Source organism: Serpula lacrymans, assembly GCF_000218685.1.
Source record: "Serpula lacrymans var. lacrymans S7.9 unplaced genomic scaffold SERLAscaffold_4, whole genome shotgun sequence".
Lineage (NCBI taxonomy): Eukaryota > Fungi > Basidiomycota > Agaricomycetes > Boletales > Serpulaceae > Serpula > Serpula lacrymans.
In genome coordinates, this window is record NW_006763293.1 from 1,658,367 (window position 1) to 1,683,703 (window position 25,337).

Sequence of the window (25,337 nt, forward strand, 5' to 3'; positions counted from 1 at the left end):
CTCGGTCAGCTAAAGGGATCGGGTAGGAACTCGTCGCGGACTCTCTTTTGATCCAGACGATCCTATCCTTCATCTTCCAGGTATCCGGCTTCTCTTTCAAGTTCTTCCTTACTACGTCGTCTTGTTTCTGGAAGCTTTGACGTATATCTGGTAGGTATCCTTCGTTGGTGTCAAGTAATTCGAAATGTACGTCTGGGAGAAGTATCTGATCTTCGTTATCGTTTGTGCCTTTAGGATGATCGATCCGTCTGCTTAACAGGTCGGCCTTCGTATTCTGATTTCCTTTGACGTGTTCCATCTTAAAATTATAATCTGCAAGCTGGGATGACCATCGAGCTTGGCGTCGATTGTATTTCTGCGGTTGACGGAAGTAGAGGAGGTTTTGGTGATCTGTGAAGATGGTGAAGGGGTGTTTCGATCCTACAAGGTGATGTCGCCATTCATCTAACGCCGTCATGACTGCGAGCATCTCTTTGTCGTAAATTTCATAGTTCCGTTCTGCAGGGGTAAGGGCTTTTGAGAGGAACGCTATGGGTCTGAATTTGTCGTTTTGTTTCTGGGATAGGACGGCTCCTACAGCGAAGTCAGAGGCGTCGGTTTCTAGTTTGAATGGGTCTTCGTCGTTTGGTATAGCAAGGGTGGGGGCAGTAGTAAGCGTTTTCTTCAACGTTTCAAAGGACGTCTCTTGTTCGTCTTTCCAGGTCCAGTCAACTTTTCCAGTGAGCACAGTGAGTGGTTTCGCAATTCGTCCGTAGTCTTTAACAAATCGTCGATAGAAATTGGAGAACCCTAAGAATGATTGGAGTTCCCTTTTGTTCTTTGGTGCGGGCCAGTCAGCGACCGCTGCGACTTTTAACGGATCCATACGGATAGTGTCTTTGGAGATGATCATGCCTAAGTACTCGACTTCCTGTTTCTCGAATTCGCACTTCTCTGGTTTAAGATACAACTGATTTTGTTGCAGGATACGGAGGACTTTGGTGACTATTTGACGATGTTCTTCGAGTGTTTCCGTGAAGATCATAATATCGTCTAAATATACAATAACTTTTCCTTCCGTGATCAGTTCTCTTAGGAGGTGGTCCATCATGGTCTGGAAGGTTGCTGGCGAGTTGGTAAGTCCGAAAAACATGACGAGGGGTTCGAACAGGCCGCGATTGGTCCTGAAAGCGGCCTTGTGTTCGTCTCCTTCTTGGATTCGGACGTTGTTGTATCCCCATCGTACGTCTAGTTTTGTGAAGTAATTGGCACCTTTGAGTTTATCGATAAGTTCGGATATGAGGGGGAGGGTGTAGCGATTCTTTATGGTAAGCTCATTCAGCTTGCGATAATCTTGGACAGGGCGTAGTGAGCCATCTTTCTTTTTGATAAAGAAGAATGGTGATGCGTAAGGTGATTTGGATACTCGAATCCGTCCACTTGTTAGATTTTCGTTAAGGAATTCGTCTAGATGGTGTTGTTCGTCTCGGCTAAGAGGGTACGTTTTACAGTCAAGACCATTAGCTTCGGGTATTAACTCGATTGCATGGTCCCAAGGACGTTTCGGGGGAAGTTTGTCGAATGATTCTTTGGTGAAAACGGGTTCGAATTCATGGTAGATTGGAGGAACGACATCTCGGAAAGTAAGCTTTGACTTTGCCTTTTCGGAGGATTCGGCGATTTGTTGACTTTTAGTGGCGAATGCGTTCAATTCTAGCTGTGTTATCTCCATAATTCGTGTTTCAAGATCGACGGCTAGAACTTTATCCCCTTCTTCAGGATGATACTCCGGATCATCAGCAGGGAAGGTAATCTTGTTGGTCCGCCAATCAATTGTTGGATTCGTCAGTATCAACCAGTCGTATCCAAGCAGTATGCGTGGTGAAAGTAGAGATGCTATGATGACATCTATCAAATGTTCTTTCCCTTTCACATTGATGTGAAGAGTGACATAGTGTGTTACTTTCTGGGATCGACCATCGGCTCCTGCAGCGTCAAGAGGGATGGGCAGAGGCGTAGTATTGAGGGTATACTTGTCAACCAGGCTTCGATCGATAACCGAGTTGGTGCAACCAGAGTCGATAAGGGTTGGGACGGTGAATGTCTGTCTGTCGTCTATGGTAGTGACTTGAGAAATGACGTGGAGGCTTCGTTTTGACGTAGGGTTGTGCGACGAGGTGTAAGCATGGATGCGTTCTATAATGTTCTCTTCGTCGTGGTTCTTTAGCATCTGTATCGCCTGCAGGGTGATATGCTCGTAGTGATCTTTATGGGCCCAGTTTCGTAACAGAGCTCTTGCTCTTTCTGGTTTCTGGTCTTTGATTCGTCTGGCCAACCATTCCGGTGAATGTGGCTTTGCGTAGGTTTCGGTTACAGCACGTAGATGTTGATCAACTCGTTTCATTGCAGTCGTTGGTAATATACGAGGGTTAATTACAACATTTCGGGTCAGAGAGTCCGTGCTTACTCCTGACCTTTCTGAAAATCCTTCGGGGGTGCTTCGATTTCTTTTAATGACGATGTAGTGGGAGTGTCTTTGGTTTCCTCCGTTTCCATATATCGTATTGCCATCTTTCCATGTGGGCAATTTCTAGCAATGTGGCCTCGTTCGCCACAGTTGTAACAAGTAACATTCGGGTTGGGCCGATGTTGTCTCTGCGTGTTGGAACTCCCAATCTCCATAGGTACACCTGATCCTCCAAACGTTCCTGCTGTGTTTGGATGGACTGCATTCTGGGGCGGTGGTCTATGAGATGGAGTATAATACGGTCGCTGTTGGATATATTGTGGTCTTCGCGTCTCTGTTCGCGGTACTGTCTGTCGATACTGTGGCGGAGGGTAGTCTCGGTTCTGCTGATAGCGCGGTTGATATCGTTGGTACTGAGTTGGCAGCCTCTGTTGAGGTGGTTTATCTCTCCTCCTTTCCAGATTAAGCTCTTCATTTCGCTGTTCCCATTTCCTTGCTGCTGCCTTCCACTCTAAGTACGTGGTGGGTAGGTTTTCCTGTTGCGAGATACGATCACGAAGGAATTGAGAGAGGTTGCGGCGAAGGATACTGTGAATGAACGGATAACTTTCATCTGCGTCTGGTGGTAATCCTGCTTCCATGAGTTTGGATTCGAGTCCTCCAAAATATGCGTCTACCGTCATCTCTCGCTGTTCGTAATCGTGAAGGGCAATCTCTGCTTTCAACTTGAGATGGGGGTCCAAGAATTCGTTATCTAACTCCTTGATGAATTCTGAGATAGTTCCCCAATTTCGCGGTGCAAATAGGTCTCCTAGCACTGCGGTTTTGTTGTTGAAATTCGCCTTCCATGTATGACAGGCGTCATTGGCTTTATCGGACGAGATCCGGGATAGTGCAAAGAGGATTTTGGAGGAGTTGGTTTGGAAACTTCTGGGATAGGCGAAAAAGTAGTTTGCTAAAGCGTTCTTCCAGTCAACGTATGTTTCCTTTTTACCGATGAATTCGAATGGAGGAGTGGCAAGGACAGCTTTACTTCCTTGATTTGTTTCGTCGGCCATTGCTGCTGCTAGATCAGGTTCAAGGTCCAAAGATTCCTGATCGAACCAATCGTCGGGTTGGTTTTCGGGTTCCGGAGTTGAAGGTGGGGGAGGAAAGTTTTCTGGTCCTGCTGATTGATACAGATCGTCTGGTTCTAGAGCTTCAGCAGCAGCTCCTAGAGATTGTGGGGGAGGTGTGTCGGGAGTGACCAGAGGACGGGGTTCTCGATAGGGCTCCAGATTTTCAACGGGTTAGATAACGGGTTTTTTTTTTAGATAACAAGTCTTTCTAGATAACTAGTCCTTTTTTATTTACTCGAAGTCTGGGTCAAACGTAAAATTACTAGGGAAGTCTCCTCCTTCTGCTTCTCGGGGTCTCCAGTATTCTACGCTTTGAGTAGACTCTTCACTTTCCGACTCGGTTTCGCTGCTAGATTCTCCTCCAAGTATATCTGTTAATGAACTTCCTGTTTCTCGTTCTATCCTTTCTGCGCAAGGTGCAAAAAGTTGTTCAACCGACGGGATGAGCGGTGCTTCTCCTCTCCGACCTTGGTAGGTGTAAGAGTATTGCGAATAGATACGAGTTCGTGAGCTATGGTTGATAACGGCCCAGAAATCGCTTTGGAGTACTGTAACAATGAAACGTTCGGGGTGATCAGATTGTTGGTTAACAACGAATGGAGTGAGGATTTCCAGGATCCAGTAATATTCGTCGACGTATTCTGAAACGTGTCGAATGTTGTCGATTTCGGTCGTGTAGTCTTCTCCGTCACGGGATTTTCTCTGAGCAGTTGCGATGAGCTGATCAAATCGTGCTAACGCAGCAACAACTCGTCGAATATGATCTTTAGTAGAGGGCGTGACAATGATAATGGAAGTGCTGTGTTGAAGACCAAACCGCGGCCCGAATGCGTCAAGATCGTGGACTTCAGGGAGGTAGAGAGTTCGGCGAAGTCGTGTCAGATATTGGACAATAGAAAGGTGGTCTAGATGATTGCCGATGCAGAAGTACTGGATGGGTTGGTAACTGACAGGAGAGGCGGAGTAGGTGTCGTAGTAGTCAGATGTAAAAAATGAGGACGGGATATCGTAGGTAGGTTCCTCGTTAGGCCTCTTCCTTAACACAATGCCACAAAGCAAGGTGTGTTCGAAATCGTAAGGGAGGAGGCGGCTGGGTATGTCTGGAAAAATGAGAGGGCGGATTCGATAAAGATCGAGAAGATCTGGGACGTGGCTCTGCGAAATAAGTTGCAGGTTTCGTTCTTGTACGTTGGCTATTCCTTTCAAAAGCTTAACCCTCTGAGTGTTCTCGTAACTCGGGCGTACTAGGCTTTCGAAGTAATCTATCAACGGAATTTGTTCGTGCCGCAGGGATATGAAGATTAAAAGTTCTCTCCGTGCTCTGTCGGAGATGTTGGAGTATCTCCTCGAGACTGCGAGAATTTCTCCTACAGATGGCGGAATGGTAAAAAATGGATTGGGTGAGAGCGAGTGCATCGTTTATGTCGAGGATGATATCCTCGATCGGATCAATTGGTGAAGACGAAGCAGAGGAGTCTTGATACAACTCAGTGATCTGTTCGACCGTTCCTTCCACGTCTGGAGTATGGGCTTCGGTAGGGACGGGGAGGACCGGGAGCTGTTTGTTGAGAGTTGCGAGGAAATCTCTCTGGTGTCTGCGGTCCGCTTCTGATACCCACTCTTCTGAGAGCCGTTGGGAGGTAGACACAATGGAGGTAGACGACGTTGCTGACGAGTCCGGTTTGTAGGTACCTGATGATGGCAAAGAACGCAAAGAATTGGACGAGAGCGGTGATGGTAGAGAAGGCGTCCAGTTTGGGAAGACTGAACGACAATAGGTGTAATGGGGTGGATAGTGAGAGGTCGATGACGATAGTGAGGAGAGGGATAGGGATGGTAGAGAGGTGGAGAAGGTGATGATGAAGGTTTAGACCGGTGCAGTGGCAACGACAGTCTTTTTCAGGGTGTAAGGAAACGGTTTTCCAAAGAGGGGCTCTGGAAAAGGATTCGAGGTAGGTGAGTTCAATATTTTGTCAGGCAACAAATACGAAGCTATATAACAAAGCCCAATGTCTGGTCAAGTCCTTCCTTGAAGGCGGTGAATCAGAGTATGAGAATGAAGAGTATCGGTAAGAGCGCAAATCCAAACTAATATTGAACTGGAGAACAATACATCAAGTATGTACTTCTCTATATAGTGAACGACGATGGTCAGACCGAGAAAGGGAAGTACTGAGAAAGTGGTCTGACCAGCTAGCTAACCAATAAGAAAAAAGAAGAAAGTGGTCCGATCTATCGTCTTTACTAATCGTAGGAGAAAGTGTATTGGTAAGGGATGTACGATTGGTTGTATCAGTAAGCCCATGAGAAGGCGCTGACTCACAACCTTCTTCGCTTATCAATATTCCTCCGAAATATCCCCAGACATAGCACTGGATCGTGACTATGTCATCTGGATATCTTCTCGAGGGTCGACAACGAGTCTACCTCGTTGTAGGTACGATAGAACGTGAGTGTGAAGAGAGAATAAGAAGAAAAATGATAAAAGTAATAAGACACCTGCTGTAATCTCGAGTCCAAGGGCAAGAGGGGTGACGGGGATTGAGTCTGCTAACCACAACATGACGGGAATGCGATAAGAAAAATCGATTCCTCACAGCCTGACTGACAATAAAGGAACCGTGTTGATACTGATATTGTTTTGCCTTGCCCTTTTTTTACTGCATCTTCCTATGACATCATGATTTTCTTGCTCTCTTTCTGCTATTGGACTTTATTTTATGGCTGTACAAACCTGTGACATTACTTACACAGCATTCATTGTTCTAATATCTTTCTTTTCTGTATTTTAACGATCTTATCCTGTATTACCTATGCAGAATTTGTCAGTGTACATTCCTTCCTTCATGTTCTTTCTCATTCTTTTTGCACAGCTATACTGTGCATAGCCTACCTTTCTTTTACTATATAAACCCCTGTATTTTACCTTGTAAGAACAAGAACTCCAACCCAGACATCTTCCCTAATCTTAAGTTCACTACTCTGCTACTTGTGATCCAGTGTGGTCACAATACTTCCACTGCTACCACTGTCAACTGCTGTCATCATCACTCGTCACTTTTGAAAGTCATTGTCATCCCTTTCAATTAGAGTCCTTCTGAGCACTACAGTTTGTGCGTCAGGAGCCTGCTATCACTGGGAACGTTGTCACCTTGTCATCTTGTCATTCTGGCACCTAGCTTGTGCTATAATCAGCAAGGTAGTGCTCGTCTATACTCGTCATAAAGCCCCTATCTTCTATAGTTCAACTATCTCTCCTCCTCAAAACCCACATCCATACATCTCTGGGTTTTACTTTGAAGGATCATCGTACATACCACCCCACGAGCAACCAGAGCACCCACTGTTCTAGGAGGCAAAGCCCATAAACAAGTTCCATGGAATCTGGGAGGTGTGAGGCAACGTTCAACTATAACAAAAACAGTACCCGTCTCTGACTGCACTTGCAGGGAGTAAGAGGTACAATGAGCTTGAGGTCGACAGATGCTAGCAAATATAGCAAGTAGAGGACTTGGGAGTAAACTCAAGGGTTTCTGGTGAGGAGTAAAGTGGGTAATTCAAGTAATAGAAAGCTAAAGAACTATACATGAATGTGTAGGGTTTTTATAGCTAACCGCCTATCCCTCAGAACGAAAGAGGAATAAAAGAAAAGTGGTCTGAGGAAGAACATCAGGAAAAACCCTTTTGCTATATAGCGCTATATAGCCACCACCTATATATATAAACACATTCATAGAAACTATAGTACTATCAGTGCAATCATAGCTCTTATAGCTCTTATAGCACAGTAGTAGGCAAAATTTTGACAAAGGGGAGAAGTATCTATAATTCCCTCAAACTCTGGATTAATCTAATAAACTTGTTCAATAATAGAAAGAGGCCAAAAGTGTTTGGAGTCAAGTATATTATTACAGGCAAGATACTATAAGTGCTCTTATAGCCTATAGCAGCCTACATAGCTCCTATAGCTGTAAAGGTCATAGTTATAATATAGTTCAAGGTGCTTAAAAGGGCTAATAAATCATCCAGTATTAATTAATTATGTAGCCTGTATTAGTGAAATAGTAGTTTGTATCCCTGATACTCACAAAATGAGAATAATGATTTATCCAAATATAAGTAGTGACAATGGGTAAAAAAATAATCTAAGTCCATAAAAGGTCAATATATAACACCTGTATAATATATTTTATAAGCTCTCATGGTGTAGTGGATAAATGTGATGTGTGGCTGTAGGTTGCTTAGTCACCCAAGAGCTGACTAGTAGGTTGAGAGTTCAAATCCTGTCTGTTAATTTTTTTCAATCAGCCACACAACAATTTCCAACATCTATAAGAGCATTTATAGAGCTATATGAGGCTCTATAGATGGCAGAGGTTCTATAACAGGTTTGACCACTATAACAGCTTTATGAGTATTTATAGTGCTATAGAGCTCTATATAGCTACCCCCATTTTTCCTGATGGAACAAAGTCCCATTGTCAAAAGCCGCAAACTCCCCTCCATCCGAATCCAGCCCCTGATTGTCCCTGGCAGAACAACAGATCTTATTGGAGCATTGCCTAAGTCAAATGGATACAATGCAATCCAAATTTTTGTTGACAGATTCTCAAAAATGGCTCACTTCGTACCCACGCATGTCACACTCAACTCACTGGGGTATGCCAAACAACTACATGATTTGGTCATACGACTACATGGTATCCCAGAAAAAATCATATCGGACAGAGGACCTCAGTTCATGTCGAACTTCACCAAGGATTTCTATCAGTCCCTCGGGATTGAACCCAGTCTATTGACAGATTACCACCCCCAAACCAATGGGCAATCCGAACGGATAAACCAGGACCTAGAGCATTACCTGTGTACATTCATCAATCACCGGCAGGATGACTGGGCCGATTGGCTAGCAATTGCCGAAGTCACGTACAATAACCACCTCCACTCCGCAACCAATCAAACCCCCTTCTTTGTAAACTATGGTTCTCACCCTCACAAGGAAACCGGTCAAAAGCCTTCTGGACACTTGCAAGCTGCTGAAGACTTCACAACTTCTATGACGAAATTACATGAGCAAACATGGCAATCATTATTGCTCGCTAATCAAAATCTCAAGAAGTACTATGACCAAAAATGCACAGAAGCACGGGAATATCAAAAAGGAGATAAGGTGTGGTTAGAAGGTACTCATATCTCCACTGATCGGCCGATGAAGAAATTGGATGGTCAGTGATTCAGCCCGTTTACTGTGAAAGTGATAGTTGGCCCGTCCGCCTATCTCCTCAATGTCCCTAGATCTGTGAGGAATCGATTTTTCTTATCGCATTCCCGTCATGTTGTGGTTAGCAGACTCAATCCCCGTCACCCCTCTTGCCCTTGGACTCGAGATTACAGCAGGTGTCTTATTACTTTTATCATTTTTCTTCTTATTCTCTCTTCACACTCACGTTCTATCGTACCTACAACGAGGTAGACTCGTTGTCGACCCTCGAGAAGATATCCAGATGACATAGTCACGATCCAGTGCTATGTCTGGGGATATTTCGGAGGAATATTGATAAGCGAAGAAGGTTGTGAGTCAGCGCCTTCTCATGGGCTTACTGATACAACCAATCGTACATCCCTTACCAATACACTTTCTCCTACGATTAGTAAAGACGATAGATCGGACCACTTTCTTCTTTTTTCTTATTGGTTAGCTAGCTGGTCAGACCACTTTCTCAGTACTTCCCTTTCTCGGTCTGACCATCGTCGTTCACTATATAGAGAAGTACATACTTGATGTATTGTTCTCCAGTTCAATATTAGTTTGGATTTGCGCTCTTACCGATACTCTTCATTCTCATACTCTGATTCACCGCCTTCAAGGAAGGACTTGACCAGACATTGGGCTTTGTTATATAGCTTCGTATTTGTTGCCTGACAAGATCCTGGAAGGCAATCCATCCCGTATTCAATGAAATACTATTGTCACCGTATCACACGCCGGAATTCCCCAATCAACCCAGCACTTCGGAACCTCCGCTGATCCAAGTAGATGGCGCGGTTGAATACAAAGCTGAAGAAATCATCGCTTCCCAACCCACCAAACTAAAAGGGGCCAAGCTTGACTATTTTGTTTATTGGAAAGGATACTCATTCACGGAAAGGACGTGGGAACCCGATCATCACTTGAAGAATTCTCCTTCACTCATTTCTGCCTTCCATCACAAACATCCTGCCGCTCCAAGCATAATTGCCGCCGCTGCATTACAATTTTGCCCTTACAAAAATTTCACCACTACTACCGAGAAGCCCTGCCTCTTCGACTGGGTCACCAACCGCTTTACGGACTGTGGCGTTAAAATTCTTGGGACAAGAATATAAAAGGGGGGGGGGTAATGTAAGGACCATTTATATTTTCTTATTTTCTTATCTTTTTGTTCCATGTCTTGGCTCTCAAATGCTTTCCCTGTTACACCTCTGGCTCTAGGGCTAGAGGTATCCTTTGTTATTTTGCTTCTCATAGCCCTCACAGGCTTTCTCAACCATTGTTACCACTTTATATCGCAGATCAGAGACTGGGTAGTACTCCCAGCCAGCCAGCACTATAGGTAAGGACTGGTGGTAAAGATCTCGCCAACCAGCTCCAAGCCCCATCAGTGCCTGGAGATATTAATAGACACTTTAGTCAGGATTGTACCTCATCATGAGTGTAACAACCAAGAGTTTGTTACTCTGGCGCACAACTCAGACAAGCTATAGAGAGGATGATGAGGGAGTGGTTACCCTTAAGGCTTCAACAAGTTAGTTGTGAGGATACAACAGGAGGACTCGCTGAGGAGTCTCCTGGATCTATTGAGGTATATATACTACTACAGGTTGTTTGTACATGTTGTACTATACAGTTGATAAAGCAGTGGCTGATGATGTCAGAGGGCACAGCCCATGTGACTAGCTCCACTGTGTGAGAGACTTGTAGCTAAAATAAGAATAAAGGCAGTGTAGCGCAAGAAGGTGGAGTTTGAACAAAATGGAAAGTGCTGCATGGCACAATGTGTGAAAACTACAGTATAAAGTTAAAGAGGAGAATTAAATTTGAAGGTCCGAAAATTGTGTATCGTAACAATGAGGATATGGTTCCTGAATATGCGTGACAATACTTATTATTAGTACATTCTCTCACCTGCTGATTAATCCTTAAAGTCATACAATAGTTATTCTTTTTCTTATTGGTTGGTTTCAATATGCCAGAGACTCTCTGGCATATTTCACATCCTGCAACATACTTCCTGATATCTCTTCTGAGACTAGGCCACTAGAAGGATCGGTTCACTCCTTTGTACGTCTTTTTCTCACCTGGATGTCCACTAAGGCTGGTGTCATGTTCTTCTTCAATAATACGTGGAGAAGCAGAGTAGATGTCATAGTAGTTGTTGGTAAAAAGCGAGGAAGGGATATTGTAGGTGGGTTTTTCGTTGGGCTTCTTCCTTAGAACAATACCGCAAGGTAAGGTATGTTCAAAATTGTAAGGGAGAAGTCAACTGGGTATGCTTGGGAAGGAGAGAGGGTAGATACAATAAAGTTTAAGGAGGGAGGGAATATAGTCCTGTGAGATAAGGCACAAGTTTCTTTCCTGTACATTAGCTGCTCCTTTCAAAAGCTTAACCCTCTGAGTGTTCTCGTAACTTGGGCATACTAGGCTTTCAAAGTAGTTGCTCAATAGAATTTGTCCGTGCTGCAGGAATATGAAGATTAAAAGTTCTCTCTGTGCCTTGTCTAAGACATTGTAGTACCTCCTCAAGGCTCCTAGAATTTCTCCTACAGATGGCAGAATGGTAAAAGATAGACTGGGTGAGGGCGAGAGCGTTGTTTATATCAAGGATGATTTCCTCAATTGAATTGATTGGAGAAGATGAAGCAGACAAGTCCTGATATAACTCAGTGATCTGTTCTACCGATCCTTCCATGTCTGGGGTACGGACTTCGGTAGGGACGGGGAGGACGGGGAGTGGCTTGTTGAGGGCTGCGAGGAATTTTCTTTGGTCTCTGCGGTCCACTTCTGACACCCACTCTTCTGAGTGCTGTTGGGATGTAGACACGGTGAAGGTAAACAATGTCGCTGACAAGCTCAGTCTGAAGATATTGGATGATGGCAAAGAATGCAAGGAATTGGACGAGAGTGGTGATGGTAGATGAGATGTCCAGTTTGAGAGGACTGAACGATGATAGGTGTGGTGGTATGGATAGTAAGAGGTCAATGGTGATGGTGAGAAGGTGCTGATTCATAGCCTACCTCGCTTATCAATATTCCTCCGGATGTCAGGCAACGAATACGAAGCTATATAACAAAGTACAATGCCTGGTCAAGTCCTTGCTGGAAGGCGGTGAATCAGGGTATGAGCTTTAAAGAGTATTGGTATGGGCGCAAATTTAAACTAATATTGAACTAGAGAATAATACATCGAGTATGTACTTCTTTATATAGTGAACGGCGATGGTCAGACCGAGAAAGGGAAGAACTAAGAAAGTGGTCTGACCAGCTAGCTAACCAATAAGAAAAGAAGGAGAAGGTGGTCCGATCTATCATATTTACTAATTGTATGAGAAAATGTATTGGTAAGGGATGTGCGATTGGCTGTATCAGTAAGCCCATGAGAAGGCGCTGACTCACAACCTTCTTCGCTTATCAATATTCCTCCGAAGTATTCCCAGACATAGCACTGGATTGTTGCTATGTCATCTGGATATCTTCTCAAGGGTCTACAACAAGTCTCCTTTGTTGTAAGTATGATAGGACGTGAGTGTGAATCGAGAATAAGAAGAAAAAGGATAAAAGTAATAAGACACCTGCTGTGATCTCTAGTCCAAGGGCAAGAGGAGTGACAGGGATCAAGTCTGTTAACCACGACATGACGGGAATGCAATAAGAAAAATCGATTCCTCACACCAGAGTATTCCCAGACATAGCATTAGATCATTGCTATGTTATCTGGATGTCTTCTCGAGGGTCTACAACAGTTCTCCTTTGTTGTAAGTACAATAGGACATGAGTATGAATGGAAAATAAGAAGAAAAAGGATAAGAGTAATAGAATGCTGACTGTAATCTCTAGTCCAAGAGCAAGAGGAGTGACAGGGAATGAGTTGGATAACCACAACATGATGGGAATGCGATGAGAAAAATCGATTCCTCACAATAGAATCGTTCAAACACAACATAGCAAAATACTTTGAGGTATCTGACCTTGGACACATCAAGTGGCTTCTAGGATTCACTATAGAATATAATCAAAAGTCACGCACCATAGCAATATCCCAGAAAGTGTACATTGACACAATGATTGAACACTTTGGACTGAAGGACGCAAAACCAGCACTTACCCCATTAGAACCTGGCATATCCCTCAGCACCGAACAATCACCATCTACACCAAGGCAATTTGAAGAAATGTGTGACACACCCTATCAAGAGGCTATTGGATGCCTCACATGGATCGCACTAGGGTCTCAACCAGACGTGGCTTTTGCCACGAATCTACTGGCTCAGGCCAGAGCTGTTTCAAAACCAGTGGTTACAGCCTGGAGTTCTGCAATGCAGCACTCCATCTGTGTGGTATTGACAGCAATATCAGTCAGCTGATGGAAACAAACCAATTGTCTCCTACACAGACGCTGACCACGCATCCCAGGATCACCAACACTCTATTTCAGGCCATGTATCATTCTTCTTGGGCCTACCAATTGTATGGGGAGCCAAGAAATGATTGATAATTGCATTATTGAGTACAGAGCCTGAGTATATAGCGGCGACGCATGCACTCAAGGATGTCTTTTGGCTCCAAAGCCTTATCGGTGAAATCAGATCCCCCATAGACAAACCCACAATACTCTACTGCGACAACCAAGGAGCGATTGCCTTGTCCAAAAACAACAAATATCATCCCCACACAAAACACATAGACATACACTATCATTTCATCTGAGAAGCAGTTGGTGATGACAAAGTCACACTACTATTCTGTCCTACGAACAACGTGATAGCAGACATATTCACTAAGTCTCTATCAAAAGTTAAACATGATAAAATCACTCATATGATTGGTCTATGCTAGGATTGAAGGGGAGTGTTAGAATATGCAATCCATACTATAGACTTAGAGTATTTCCGCTTTGTTGCTTACTAATTGCATAGCCACAACACAGTATGTCTCGTTGCATCACAGTTGTTTTCCTCAGTTCTACTGAGGCAACCAACTGTGAGTATATCCACATCATCACTATAGAAGTACTTTACTGACAATTGTGTATAGTATTAACTCTACTATAGGTACATAATACACAGTTCTACTGAGGCAACCAACTTATTAACTCTACTATAGCGCTTGCCAGCTCACAAAACATGATGAAATGAGATAAGATGAACAACTAGAAATATGCTAGTTAGCGACTACATATAACCGAGTCCCCGGTATCGAACCTCGTCTATTAAGCTGTTCAAAACAAACTCTTGAGCGCCACATTGAGCAGGCAACTTTCACACAATAAATACTGTCCCACGAGCATAAGTTCTAGATTTTGTATTCTGGAAACCTTTGCTAAAGCGGACTATTGCCAGTGGTTGCGCTTGCCTCAGGTGACGATCAGGAGGAGACAATGTTCAGTGTACGGAAACTTTTGTGAGCCGCAATACGACCAATGCAATATATGACAAGACTTATCCAAATCAGGAATACTCGAAGTCCATAAGCTAGTCCAGGGAGAATTTCGGTAAGTGCATGCGTTTGCAATGTGTTGACTGTCAACGTGCACTTTGGCGTTTGCTTCGTGCGTTGACTGTTGTCTTATTTACTGGTCCCGGTAAGGCGTTCGACGTTGCATCATGTTATCGCCGTTCGAAAAGTGCCAGGCTCGGGCACTCAATTTGAACAACGCCAAGGCAAAGGACAGTAAAGTTAGTTCCAGGGTGCAAGATGTTTTGGCTTCCAACAAACCAGCTGGAGCTAATCCTGTGGCAGCGCTCGCTAAAGATGAACTCTGGTGGTGTGATCATTTCCAGTGGCTAGGGGAGCTTGGATACCTCCTTCGCCCAAGATATGCTCCTGGTTGGGTGCCGTCCTGGCAGAATACCAAAAAAAGGTGGTATCACTGCGAAGATGCACAAATACCTTGGGTAAGTTCAGTGCCTTCGTCACTATTGCTACATATTGGGACTGAGACTATTTTGCACAGTACCCACATTTATTGGACGCAACTCGAATAGCGGACGGCTCATACGTGACTTTGAAAGTTATTAACAAATCACGTCACCCTTTCGAGGCCGATATTGGACGTTATTTCTCGTCTGGACCTATAGCGAGCGATCCTGCTAATCACTGCGTCCCTATATATGAACTTTTTCAAGTACCAGGAGAAGAGGACAAAATTTTGATGGTCATGCCTTTACTGCGACAGTACGACGATCCAGCTTTCGGCAGATATTCGAGGTATCAGCTTGTTGATTAAACTATTGTATTGTCTCATACTTGGCTAGGGCCTTCAATTTATGCACAAACATCGCGTGGCCCATCGGTAAGATACCTTTGCTCCTAGTGTCATCATTCTTTCATGAGTTCTACATAGCGACTGCATGAACTTGAATATCATGATGGACGCGTCCTCGCTTTATATCGATGCCTTTCATCCTTATGATCCTGATATGAGGCGCGACTTTAAGGGTGAAGCGAGACATCGCAGTCGCACGCAGTGCCCACCAAAATATTTTTTCATCGATTTTGGTATATCTCGTCGTTATGATCCTGGCGATGAAGCACCTCTCGAAGATCCCATATGGGGCGGCGATAAGACAGTACCAGAATTTCAACGGTCGATTGAACCTCGAAATCCTTTCTATACCGATATATACTACATTGGTAATGTCATCAGGGAAGATTTTATACAGGTGAGCTCCACAATCTGCTGAGCCATTTTAAAATTAGGACTAATGGTGCATGTGCTTGACTGAAGGGAAAATCTGGATTTGAATTCATGATACCGCTAGTAGCTGACATGGTCCAAGACGACCCAGTTAAACGGCCTTCTATGGATGAAGTGGTAGCTCGCTTCAATATACTTTGCAAGGACCTCAGTACCTGGAAATTACGCTCCCGAATCATTGACAGAGAAGATGATGAAACCGGTGGTCTCTTCAGCAACATTGCTCACTGGACGCGTCGTGCCAGTTTCATAATCGGGTGCATCCCTCCTGTACCTTCTTCGTAGTGTGCATGTGGCAGCGCCACTTCTCACACATAAGTACTCATGGATTGTATATTATTAGCACTACAACCTATCTCCTGTATTTCACGATCGCTTCGAGCAATCTTGACCGATCAAGGGAGTAGTTTGAAGTACCTGAGTCTCGTGATGATAGTAAGATGACACCAATATTACCTTCGGCGTAAGTTATTGATTTTCTGGATACAGGCGTGTAGGCCAGCAAGCGTAACTGCGATGGTATAGCAGAGGCGCGTCTAGCAATTCATTTCACCGTTTTCACCCACTGTACACTCCACTTATATTGCTCTTACATCATGTATCTCGTCGTCTTTCAACACAGAGGCCAAGGGATGTTCAAATTTTCGAGTCATGTGATGTGTTTTATTTTAATTTTATTTTCTTATATCATCTCAAATCACTAGGATAAATCCCTCCTCTCTCGAAATAGAGGATGGGTACGAGACTGCGAGAAAAAGCGCTTGCGGGGCGTGTCCTATTGTCACGGTACTCGGGTGATAAAATCTGATATCAAAAGCTAGGTGCTTGACATTTAACCTTTGAAATAGAGGGCTGAACATGTTATCCCATACTGACACTATTTTATTGATATCGATGTACTATGTATAATTATTACGATTACAAAAACGGCACATGCTTCATCTCACCTGTAGCAAAAAAGTCCTCATCGAACGCTTCCTCAGCGGCCTCTTCTTCATTCTCTGGCCCTTCTTCTCCACCATCATAACCATAACCCTCTTCCACGTCGCCATTTACATCATCATCATCATCATCATCATCCAAACCAAAATGCATGTCGTCTAACGATCCTGGCATACTAGTTATGCTTCTGCTCCTTGCCCTTGTCCTCGGCTTGAATGCACCATCTTCACCATCCTCCGCGCCATCTTCAGAACCAGAATCGAGGAAGGTAGATGACGATGACCTTGATGCAGGACTGGCACTCATACCACTCTCATCTACGGGTGACGATTGTGTGAAAGCAGCGAATGTACTACTCAACCGCTCCAGAGAAGACATTTGTCTGAGATGTGAGCTCCTGTTATCTCGGTCGCGTCGCACCATTTCCGTGGTTGGTGGAGGCAACGCAAACTGCTTCATGTTGTTTGATTGCCTACTGCCGACCAGACTGAAGTTTCGTATCCTAGCAAGCGTGCTTTGATTAGATGTATCGGAACGTGCGCTAAGAGCAGGCGATGGTGGTGTCAAATCTGGCAGTGCGAACTCTTGGACGGGTATCTTCCAATAGTTGAAATCTGTGAATTCTGGAGTCCATTTGCGGTTGATTGGAGGGAACATCTGATCAACAAGGTCCGTCATATGTATATAGCTGTATATTAAGTGTCAACGCGATGAGATTTTGCGGCCAACGTTGCGTGTAACCAATACGCACGAAGACTTATAACCTGCCAGCTCCAACAGCTCCATCTTTACCTCTCCGGACGAGTCGATCGTGAATATCCGTGCGCTCGGGATGTTTACACTGCGATATGATAGTGCATCCGTTATGCGGTTACCAAAACCAGCATAGAAAGGACTACGCGAGGCATCTCCAAACAGCCGTTGGATGTCACGCAAACAGGCCATCTTGAAAACTTCGGGTTTGCGCATGATAACCTCCCTGTATTCCGGCCAAAAAATCAACGCTGGTTAATCAGCATTTGTTGAATGCGCCTACCGATGTAGCGACGCCATCAACCGATCTGGGCTCATGATAACAGGACCTTCGGGTAGCTGGTAGTCATTCTGCTTGATTCCTTTCAGATAATCTCGGGTTGAGTCTGCCTGTCCAATGGCACGAGAGGTGAGATACATGATCTTGTAGCCATTTCGGGTAATATCTGTGTACAGCTTCGCCACCCCAAGATGCGTCCAGTCACGACCTATCATCGTGAAAATGTGACCAAGACCATCCGACCTGTATAATGTAACACTTTACTTAGCACTCCAAGATAAAACCTTGCACAAAGAAATCAACCGACTTTGTGATAGTCCCATCAATATCGGACACAACGACATGGTCTGTGGAGTCCCACACAAAAATTCGTGCCGTGCATACTGGAACACCTGTCGTCGAAAGCGAGAATGTGATTGTGTTCGCACCAGATTTGAGATCGAGAGATTTCTACATCGAAAACACTAAGAAGAGAAACCAAACTTGCCCAACCGTGGCACTCACCAGCTGATCAGACGAAAGTCTTAATGTCTTCGCGTACTTCCTCCGACTCTCAACGATCTTAACTCGAAGGGCTGCCTCCAAATCAGATCCTGATGGTTGTAGTGCTTGGCCAGGTGGCGGAGTTATAGCAGGAGCTGACACAGAGGGTGCATGAGTTCGCGGTTTGGGCATTGAACTGGACTTTACAGCCTAAACATGAAAATATAAATGCATGCCCTTCCATTTAAAAAGCTGTCAAGCGTACTGCATTCAAAGGGACGGAGGTTGACCCTCGTAGCACAGGTCTACTCCTCTGAGACTTGAGTTCTTCGTCTTTGTCCCTACTTCGACTCCACCATCGTACCCAACTCGAAGAAGTTGGTTTTCGTGATAGCTCTACGGATTTGGGGCTTGCCATCTTCTGCTCTTCATCAGATGACGACGACGACGAAAATGGTTCCTCCTCATACGTTGGTGAAGGTTGCGGTGTCGGAAGAGCTGGCGGATCAGTATAGTAATCTTGAAGTGCCGCATCGCGCCATAGACAAAGCGCCTCCATCAGCGGTGAACCATCACTACGAGTGATGAATTGTCCCCCGACCCACTTGATGACTAGTTTATCGTCTCTGACGACTGTATCATCCCTCAGCAACCTACTATAATCGATCTTTCCCGAATCAAATAGCCGTGCTGCTTCAACCTCGTCACCGCCATCGAAAACTTTACTGCCCCGCTGATCAGACTCTACAATGCTTAACTCGAATTCTATGACCTTTCCCTCGATCCAGACCTGAAATTTAGTGGGATCTTCCCGAATGGCAGTTAACCTCCCTCCAGAGCCAAAGCCTCCGGGACCAGGCCCTTCGCCATCACGGTCATCTACGGTAGACAATTCAGGACGTATTGTGCGTGGACTTCCATCAACCTCAAGTGGTACGCTATGGCTCCTTATGATACTCGAGTCATCTTTAGTGGATAGCTCCTCTTCGAGGTATGACGGGAGAACAAGATCTAAGGCTGCTTTGTTCTTTCCTTTGTGATCCAGCCTGCTAGCCTTGGGGAATGCCGTTCTTAATGGAGACGGTTGAGGAAAACCACCCCATTCCCATGAATACTCTTGTACAGGTGTATGATCAGGATCTACAACTCCACGCTGTTCGTCAAAGTCTGGTGGAGGTTCAGATGTAGCACGTTGCACAGGAAAGGCTGTCTTGAGAAGGGATATGCTCTTTGGTCTGACCGAGGGTGAAAATGGTGAATGCTCAGGACTCGGGGATCCTACGCAGTAAAAACATTTGTTAAGTTCTAACTCCTAATTGAATAAACTGAATAAACGCAACTCGAAGCCTGACTGCCTTGTGGGGGAGAGCCGGTTGGAAACACGATGTGATGTGAAGGAGAGCCACGTGTGCTTTCAGATGTCACCGTTCGATCGGACGCCTCGCGACCATGGGAATGATACCCTGACATGTCTAACGCCATATCTGTAATGTATGACAGATCAGTTGCTGAAGATACTAAACGTAGACGACAGGAGTGGGTGGGCAACTTACCTGATTGATACAGAACATCGGGAGGGTGTACCTCGCTATCACTGACTCTTAATGCATTATCGACCTCACCTAACGGGTTCATTTGTGTTCCAGTACTTGATAAAAGAGACGACGTCTCAGCAGCAACTGGGGGTGGAGTGGCGGGCGGCGAAGGTAACGGTGGTTTGGATAGGGAGAGTTCATTAGTGTCCTTGGTAGTAGCGGTAGCATTGAGATCAAGAAATTCCGGTTCCTGCATGTCCTCCTTTTCTTCTGTCTTTGTAATACTGTCCTCGTGTTGCTTAGCACCGAAATTATCGATCGGCACGCTGACATCTTTAGCTTCTGGAGACCTTGTAGCTGCCAGTATTGGACTAGTAACGAGGTCATCTGGTATTTCACCCTCCGTCTCAAATACGAAAAAGGCCTCCCCAGCATCTCCGATCTTCATGTCGAACGGAATTGGATGACCATTGACGGAGACATTGACCTGCGCTGACTTCAGATGCTAGATGCTTCAGATAATAGCGCATATACGCACCTTCTTCTCCGCTGGACGCAGAACCTGTAGCTTTCCGAATCTAACATGAAATGGAGAACAGGCGAGCTCGATGTCACCGTCGTCTAAGGGCCGTTTAATGACAATCACGTCGATTGCGCCAGTCAATGTTGACGGATTGATTGGAGGAAGATCTTTATAGTATTGGTATGGTGCACTAATAGCATTGACGGCGCCTCGAATATAATTCATGTTACCAGACGTAGTAAGGTCAGAAGTAAGGAGGGAGCCAGCCAAAGCCGGATCATGTTCAGTGCAAAGATATACGGCGCGTCTCTGGTGCCACCACCACGCTTTTGGGCCGCCCCCATGTGTTTGAAGCGAACCCCATGATTAATCATGGCTCATGCCACCTGGGGCAAAATCACGCTACAACAAAAATAAAATATCACAGTTGGGCGGCTCAGGCCTAAAACCAGTGCTGGTCATCACACCTGGGGGACAAACGTTCTCACTCCTAGCAAACAACGTCCAAGGAGCAGCAAAATATGTAATAAATTCGTCTACAGTGACTACACAGGTTAATGATGCCCGACAGCGGTGTGGTCGAACAGAGGAGCAATCGTAGGCTTGTGCAATGAGTGTCAGCATCATATCGGGGGCGACAACCGGAGTAGTCAACGCTTACAGGTATGTTTCTCTCCCTAGAACAGAACATGAGTGACGACTATGGGCTACAATAAGGAAGACGTACCACTTCGTTCCACCAGGCATGGTAGGAGCTAGGAAAATTGATGCATAATTAATGCTAGAACACGACAAATGCCGCAAGTCACTCACGAATGTATGGATCAGGATGTAGTTTACTAGCAAGATCGGCTTCCGCTTTCTCAAGAATAACTGCCAGCGCTCTGGGATCGCTTACATCTCTGTAAACGATAGCATTACAATGCAGAATAAGACATGGTACCAGTAAGAAAATGCATTGTGCACTCACCGGTTGCGCTCAAACTCAGCTCTGATGAGCATGGCTCTGCCCCTCCATAAATCTCGCCTTACAACCCAGTCCAGCTCATTCTTGAGCATGCGTCTGTATAAAGACTTGACATATAGCCTGTGCGCCGACGTGAATGGCGACGTCGACATTATTGTGGTTTGCCTCTTGTCCGTTTTCTGTGCAGAGGTGTATGAGAACGGGAGATGCTTACATAATCGTGCAGGCCCCTCACGGCAGGGGCTGTGCAATTTTTCTGACCTTCAGGCCATCGGACCCGCCCCAACCAAGTCATGAGCATTATGGATCCACATTCAAGGCTTTCCCAGTTCAACCATAGAACACCAAAGTCAGGTCCAGTATCGTCAGTAAATCGCTTTATGGATCCACAGCCAAAAGTTACACTCGAGAAATTCACAAAACGTTCATCATCGAAACCATCACCTGCAAATACATCGTCCTTGTTCACACAGCGCCCAATAGCAACCAACTCACGGGTAAAACAGGACGAAAAATATAAAAAAGACCTATATCTCGCGTTTGTCAATGATGCATTGCAGCAGAAACTCAATGTAAGTACATTCTGTGAGGGGCTTTGTGCTCGTGTGATAATTGACGATCGCATCTGCAGGGTCGCAGTGAGGCTTTTGATCAGCTAGTAGACCAGTTCAACCCCAAGAATATTGCTGGTGATGGCGCTGTTCCATCCGCTCAACTTCGATTGTGGATAGTGGCTCTTTCACATGTCCTCTCTCGTCTGGAGAGGCGCCACTCAGCCCTCGTAGAAGCCATTGTCAACATGCCATGGACAACGATGGATACTGTTTTTGTAAAGTCATACACCGTTTTTATTGGAATGCTCCTGAGTGCAAGACCAGAATATCTGTCTCTCGTCCTGGGCAAAATAGCACAAGACTTGACTTATCGTGCGTAATCCAGCTTTTCTGCTGTGGCAGTTCGTTAGCATCTCAACTTGAGCCACAGAATACGGACTTCAAATTTCGGACGCAGGTCATCCTGAGAGTTCTTCCGGCCCCTTGACTCGTCGAGTCATTTACGATCGACTACACTACCTTCTGCAGCACCTTCTTTCACTCATCCCAACGTTACCGTCTACCCTACAACCCTTACTTGTACGAAATTTCCCCCACAAGCGTCAGCCACAAGTGGCTCAAGTGGCCTACATTCGTAACCTCCTTCGAGTGACAGAATATTGCCCCGAGCTTGCCGATCGCATATTAGCTACAATTATAGATCGTGCGATACAAGTAGATGTACGTATTCCATACTGCTTAATACATTTATGCAATACTAATAAAGCCAACTTTGTAGGTGGAAATACAAGTTGAGTTGGAGGAGCTTGAAGAGGAAGACCCGCAGGATCACGACGAAATATTCGAGTTAGACCCTTTTGATACTGTCGTGGGACAGGAGGGTGATGACGAGCCGGAGTCGGAAAGCGACGGTGAAGATGGATTTGATGATCTAAGTGACTTGTCTTCCGATGATGGTGATGCGGAGGAAACAGGAAACCCAGACATACATCGAGATGCTAAACATATTCACGACATGGTCAACAAGCTAGATGCCATACTCAAACTCATATTCGATCACTTCAACCGCCTGCATGCAGCCGCAGCCGCACCTGCAACTGCAACTGCAACTTCACCTTTTCCAAGTTCTCCCGCCACCCCTCGATTCACCTCACCACCGTCAGCGCTAGACATGCCGGACTTCCCCGCATCGCCTGCCCCTTTGTCGTTTGAACGAGGTCGCGCTCTCCGTCGTTCCCAGTTCCACACTCTTCTCTCTATATTCGACCGCACCATCATCCGCACATTTAAATCCCGTTATACTCAATTCCTCATCTTTTGGTACTCCTCCCTCGACCCAGAGTTCAGTGACCTTTTCCAAGGCATGTTGGTCGAAAAAGCTCTGCTCACGCAAGATCAACCGGCAGTCACGCGCGCAGCTGCTGCAAGTTACATAGCGTCGTTCGTCAGCCGAGCCCAATTTGTCGATCGCGACGGCACACGAAGGGTTATGAGCGTGCTATGTACTTTCCTCCAGAGTCATCTTGATGCTTTCGATGTGATATTACAAACAGGACAGGAGCTACCCAGTGTGGCGCACCACAGCGTGTTTTATGCCGTTACTCAAGCAGTGTTCCTTATATTTTGCTTCCGATGGAGGGATCTGCAAGAGGATGAGGGAGATGTGGACGAATCACTTGGAACGGCTAGCTCCGGCAAGAAATGGATGCCAGAGTTGAGCATCGTGCAGCGGGTGTTGACATCTCTACTTAATCCACTCAAGGTAGTTTTGCCATATTGCTTCAGGAACGTAACGAATTAACATGAAAAAACAGGTCTGTTCATCGAACGTGGTAATGCAATTTGCGCGCGTCGCACAGGCCACCGATTTCGCCTACTGCTACTCGATTCTCGAGGTCAATAAGCGTTCCGATTATAACCCCACTCCAGGACAGAGGTCCAGGGCTACAATAGATGGCGAGTCGTTAAACGCGGAACTCAATACGTTTTTCCCATTCGACCCGTATAGACTACCTAAATCCAGCCCTTACATACAGGGCGTATATAGAGAATGGTCTTCCGTAGCCATTGATGAAGACGACGACGAAGATGATGATGATGATGATGATGGTGATGAAGAAGAAGAGGACATCTATGACATATACTCTGACAGTCTCAAAAGTGCAGAAGACAACAATCATGGGCTAACGAGATCTGGTCATCTCGCTATTCCAAAGCCGGAACCACTCCAAAATCTTTCTGACGCAGATGGCCTTGGAGAGTCTTTTGGGGGCATGAGCATCAGTCCAGCACAACCCAAAATTCCCGTACTGCTTGTCTCGTAGCATTCGTGTCGCATGTACATACTACCTCTACACTACAGTGTATGTGTATCATGTTTTCGTATGTATGATGCGTCCGTGAACGGGTCTTTTATAACCATACACCCTCATGATGAGAAGAAAGTCGTCTTGTAAAATATCTAACCAGAGTATTATATCAACTTCAATTGTAAGTAATGAAGGTACGATAGCAGGTACGACGCAATAATGAAGATACATCACCCTAAGCTGAAGATGGCTGAGAGTGGTTTGTTTGCAAGCGCGATCGTAGGGGTTGCCATTGATGTCTGCTCCTGAACATTCTCGTGCTTTCCAAACCGGGATCGGGATTAGCTAGGAACGCATGCAGCATGAATGTGTATTCAGAAAGATCGCCAAACTGGATGATCCGAAGTGTATTCTTTCCGACGGAAGTATGTATAGTCACATCCAAGGGTTTAGTGTCGTCCTGTAATTGCCTCCGTATTAAAGGTAAAATATCTCCAGCGGAGTTTAACCTACCAAATCTCGAGGTAACCAGCTACGCCCCTCGGTACGCCCAGGATTCATATGTATGGCCAGCTTTCCACCTGCAGGCCAACCCATGGGAGCTCGTTCTACTTTATTTACCATCACCTCGTTCGAGGTTGCGTGGTCAACGTGTCGAGCGAGCTCAGAAATGGATTCTCTGGGAAGGCAAAGAAGGTGCAGCGTGAATTTCAATGGGCTTTGGTTACTAGAATTATTGTTTATCAAGAAATAAATGGAAAGAACTTGAATTTAGACTGACGCTTCGTCATTTTTTAGCTCGTACGGAGTTGGCAAGTCTGGGGTGACTTCAAAATCGATATCAAGGAGGCCTGTTGACTCGAGTCCTACTTTCATGCACCATAAGCCAGGTACACCCCAATCAGATGATTGGGTGGACTGGTTAGATAATGCTATGAGAGGATGATACGGGTGCGTATGTGATGGGGGTATAGCGGACGATGACGATGGGAGCGACAAATGGCTCGCGCCATCAGTTGCATTCTCTTCAGAAAGCATATTCACGTCTTCAGCCTTCTCTGGAGGAACGGAGTGCGCGGAAGACGGTAGTTCGGTTTGCTGACGGAAATTCGCGTGCGGTGAGTCAAGGAGCTCATCCGAATTTTGATTGGGAGAAGACGCAACTGCGTCAACTGCAGATGCCCCAATACCGTCCCTCAGCGATGGCCCGGGTAGCATTGACTTATCTTCCGTCGTCGAAGAGGCATCTATGTCCATAGTCGCGTCCGGTCCACCAGCATTAGACGTGTTGTTCCGGACATGTTGTGGGGCGTTCTGTGTGACTGAAGTCATATCTTCCATCTCAGAGTCGAGCATCTTTGATTTTGGTGTTGGTGGTTGAGTAGAAAATTCCACCAAAGTGGTTTCACTGTCTTTCCTCGGTACCTCCGATGCCACAACGGAGTCTACACACTCGTCCACACGCCTTCGACC

The 25,337-nt window shown here is 45.4% G+C and overlaps 8 protein-coding genes across 8 annotated transcripts; 4 read left to right on the forward strand and 4 right to left on the reverse strand.

Annotated features, from left to right (window-relative positions):
* Positions 1-4,459: 4,459 nt before the first annotated feature.
* Positions 4,460-5,084, forward strand: SERLADRAFT_382843 (uncharacterized protein; the record flags this gene model as incomplete). Its single annotated transcript, XM_007315640.1, has 1 exon — positions 4,460-5,084. The coding sequence occupies one exon, from the start codon at positions 4,859-4,861 to the stop codon at positions 5,021-5,023; it is 165 nt and encodes a 54-aa protein (XP_007315702.1).
* A 6,400-nt stretch (positions 5,085-11,484) lies between these two features.
* On the reverse strand, positions 11,485-11,832 carry SERLADRAFT_435388 (uncharacterized protein; the record flags this gene model as incomplete). Its single annotated transcript, XM_007315641.1, has 1 exon — positions 11,485-11,832. One exon carries the CDS (start codon positions 11,830-11,832, stop codon positions 11,485-11,487), a length of 348 nt encoding a protein of 115 aa, XP_007315703.1.
* Positions 11,833-14,424: 2,592 nt separating this feature from the next.
* On the forward strand, positions 14,425-15,803 carry SERLADRAFT_435389 (uncharacterized protein; the record flags this gene model as incomplete). The annotated part of the gene is made up of 5 exons (XM_007315642.1): positions 14,425-14,715; positions 14,775-15,038; positions 15,076-15,113; positions 15,165-15,483; positions 15,549-15,803. The coding sequence occupies 5 exons, from the start codon at positions 14,425-14,427 to the stop codon at positions 15,801-15,803; spliced, it is 1,167 nt and encodes a 388-aa protein (XP_007315704.1).
* Positions 15,804-16,382: 579 nt separating this feature from the next.
* Positions 16,383-20,259, reverse strand: SERLADRAFT_446852 (uncharacterized protein; the record flags this gene model as incomplete). The annotated part of the gene is made up of 9 exons (XM_007315643.1): positions 16,383-17,148; positions 17,212-17,439; positions 17,497-17,736; positions 17,801-17,943; positions 17,998-18,186; positions 18,242-19,254; positions 19,383-19,460; positions 19,530-19,998; positions 20,050-20,259. The coding sequence occupies 9 exons, from the start codon at positions 20,257-20,259 to the stop codon at positions 16,437-16,439; spliced, it is 3,282 nt and encodes a 1,093-aa protein (XP_007315705.1).
* Positions 20,260-20,544: 285 nt separating this feature from the next.
* On the reverse strand, positions 20,545-21,210 carry NDUFB9 (NDUFB9, NADH-ubiquinone oxidoreductase; the record flags this gene model as incomplete). The annotated part of the gene is made up of 5 exons (XM_007315644.1): positions 20,545-20,636; positions 20,696-20,711; positions 20,762-20,789; positions 20,848-20,936; positions 21,005-21,210. The coding sequence occupies 5 exons, from the start codon at positions 21,151-21,153 to the stop codon at positions 20,589-20,591; spliced, it is 330 nt and encodes a 109-aa protein (XP_007315706.1).
* Positions 21,211-21,285: 75 nt separating this feature from the next.
* Positions 21,286-24,122, forward strand: SERLADRAFT_413954 (uncharacterized protein; the record flags this gene model as incomplete). The annotated part of the gene is made up of 5 exons (XM_007315645.1): positions 21,286-21,573; positions 21,633-21,927; positions 22,013-22,275; positions 22,334-23,317; positions 23,370-24,122. 5 exons carry the CDS (start codon positions 21,295-21,297, stop codon positions 23,877-23,879), a joined length of 2,331 nt encoding a protein of 776 aa, XP_007315707.1.
* A 303-nt stretch (positions 24,123-24,425) lies between these two features.
* Positions 24,426-24,644, forward strand: SERLADRAFT_367183 (uncharacterized protein; the record flags this gene model as incomplete). The annotated part of the gene is made up of 1 exon (XM_007315646.1): positions 24,426-24,644. One exon carries the CDS (start codon positions 24,426-24,428, stop codon positions 24,642-24,644), a length of 219 nt encoding a protein of 72 aa, XP_007315708.1.
* A 1-nt stretch (position 24,645) lies between these two features.
* On the reverse strand, positions 24,646-25,241 carry SERLADRAFT_382858 (uncharacterized protein; the record flags this gene model as incomplete). Its single annotated transcript, XM_007315647.1, has 1 exon — positions 24,646-25,241. A coding segment is annotated over one exon (316 nt), but the record flags the coding sequence as incomplete, so codon positions are not given.
* Positions 25,242-25,337: the final 96 nt, after the last annotated feature.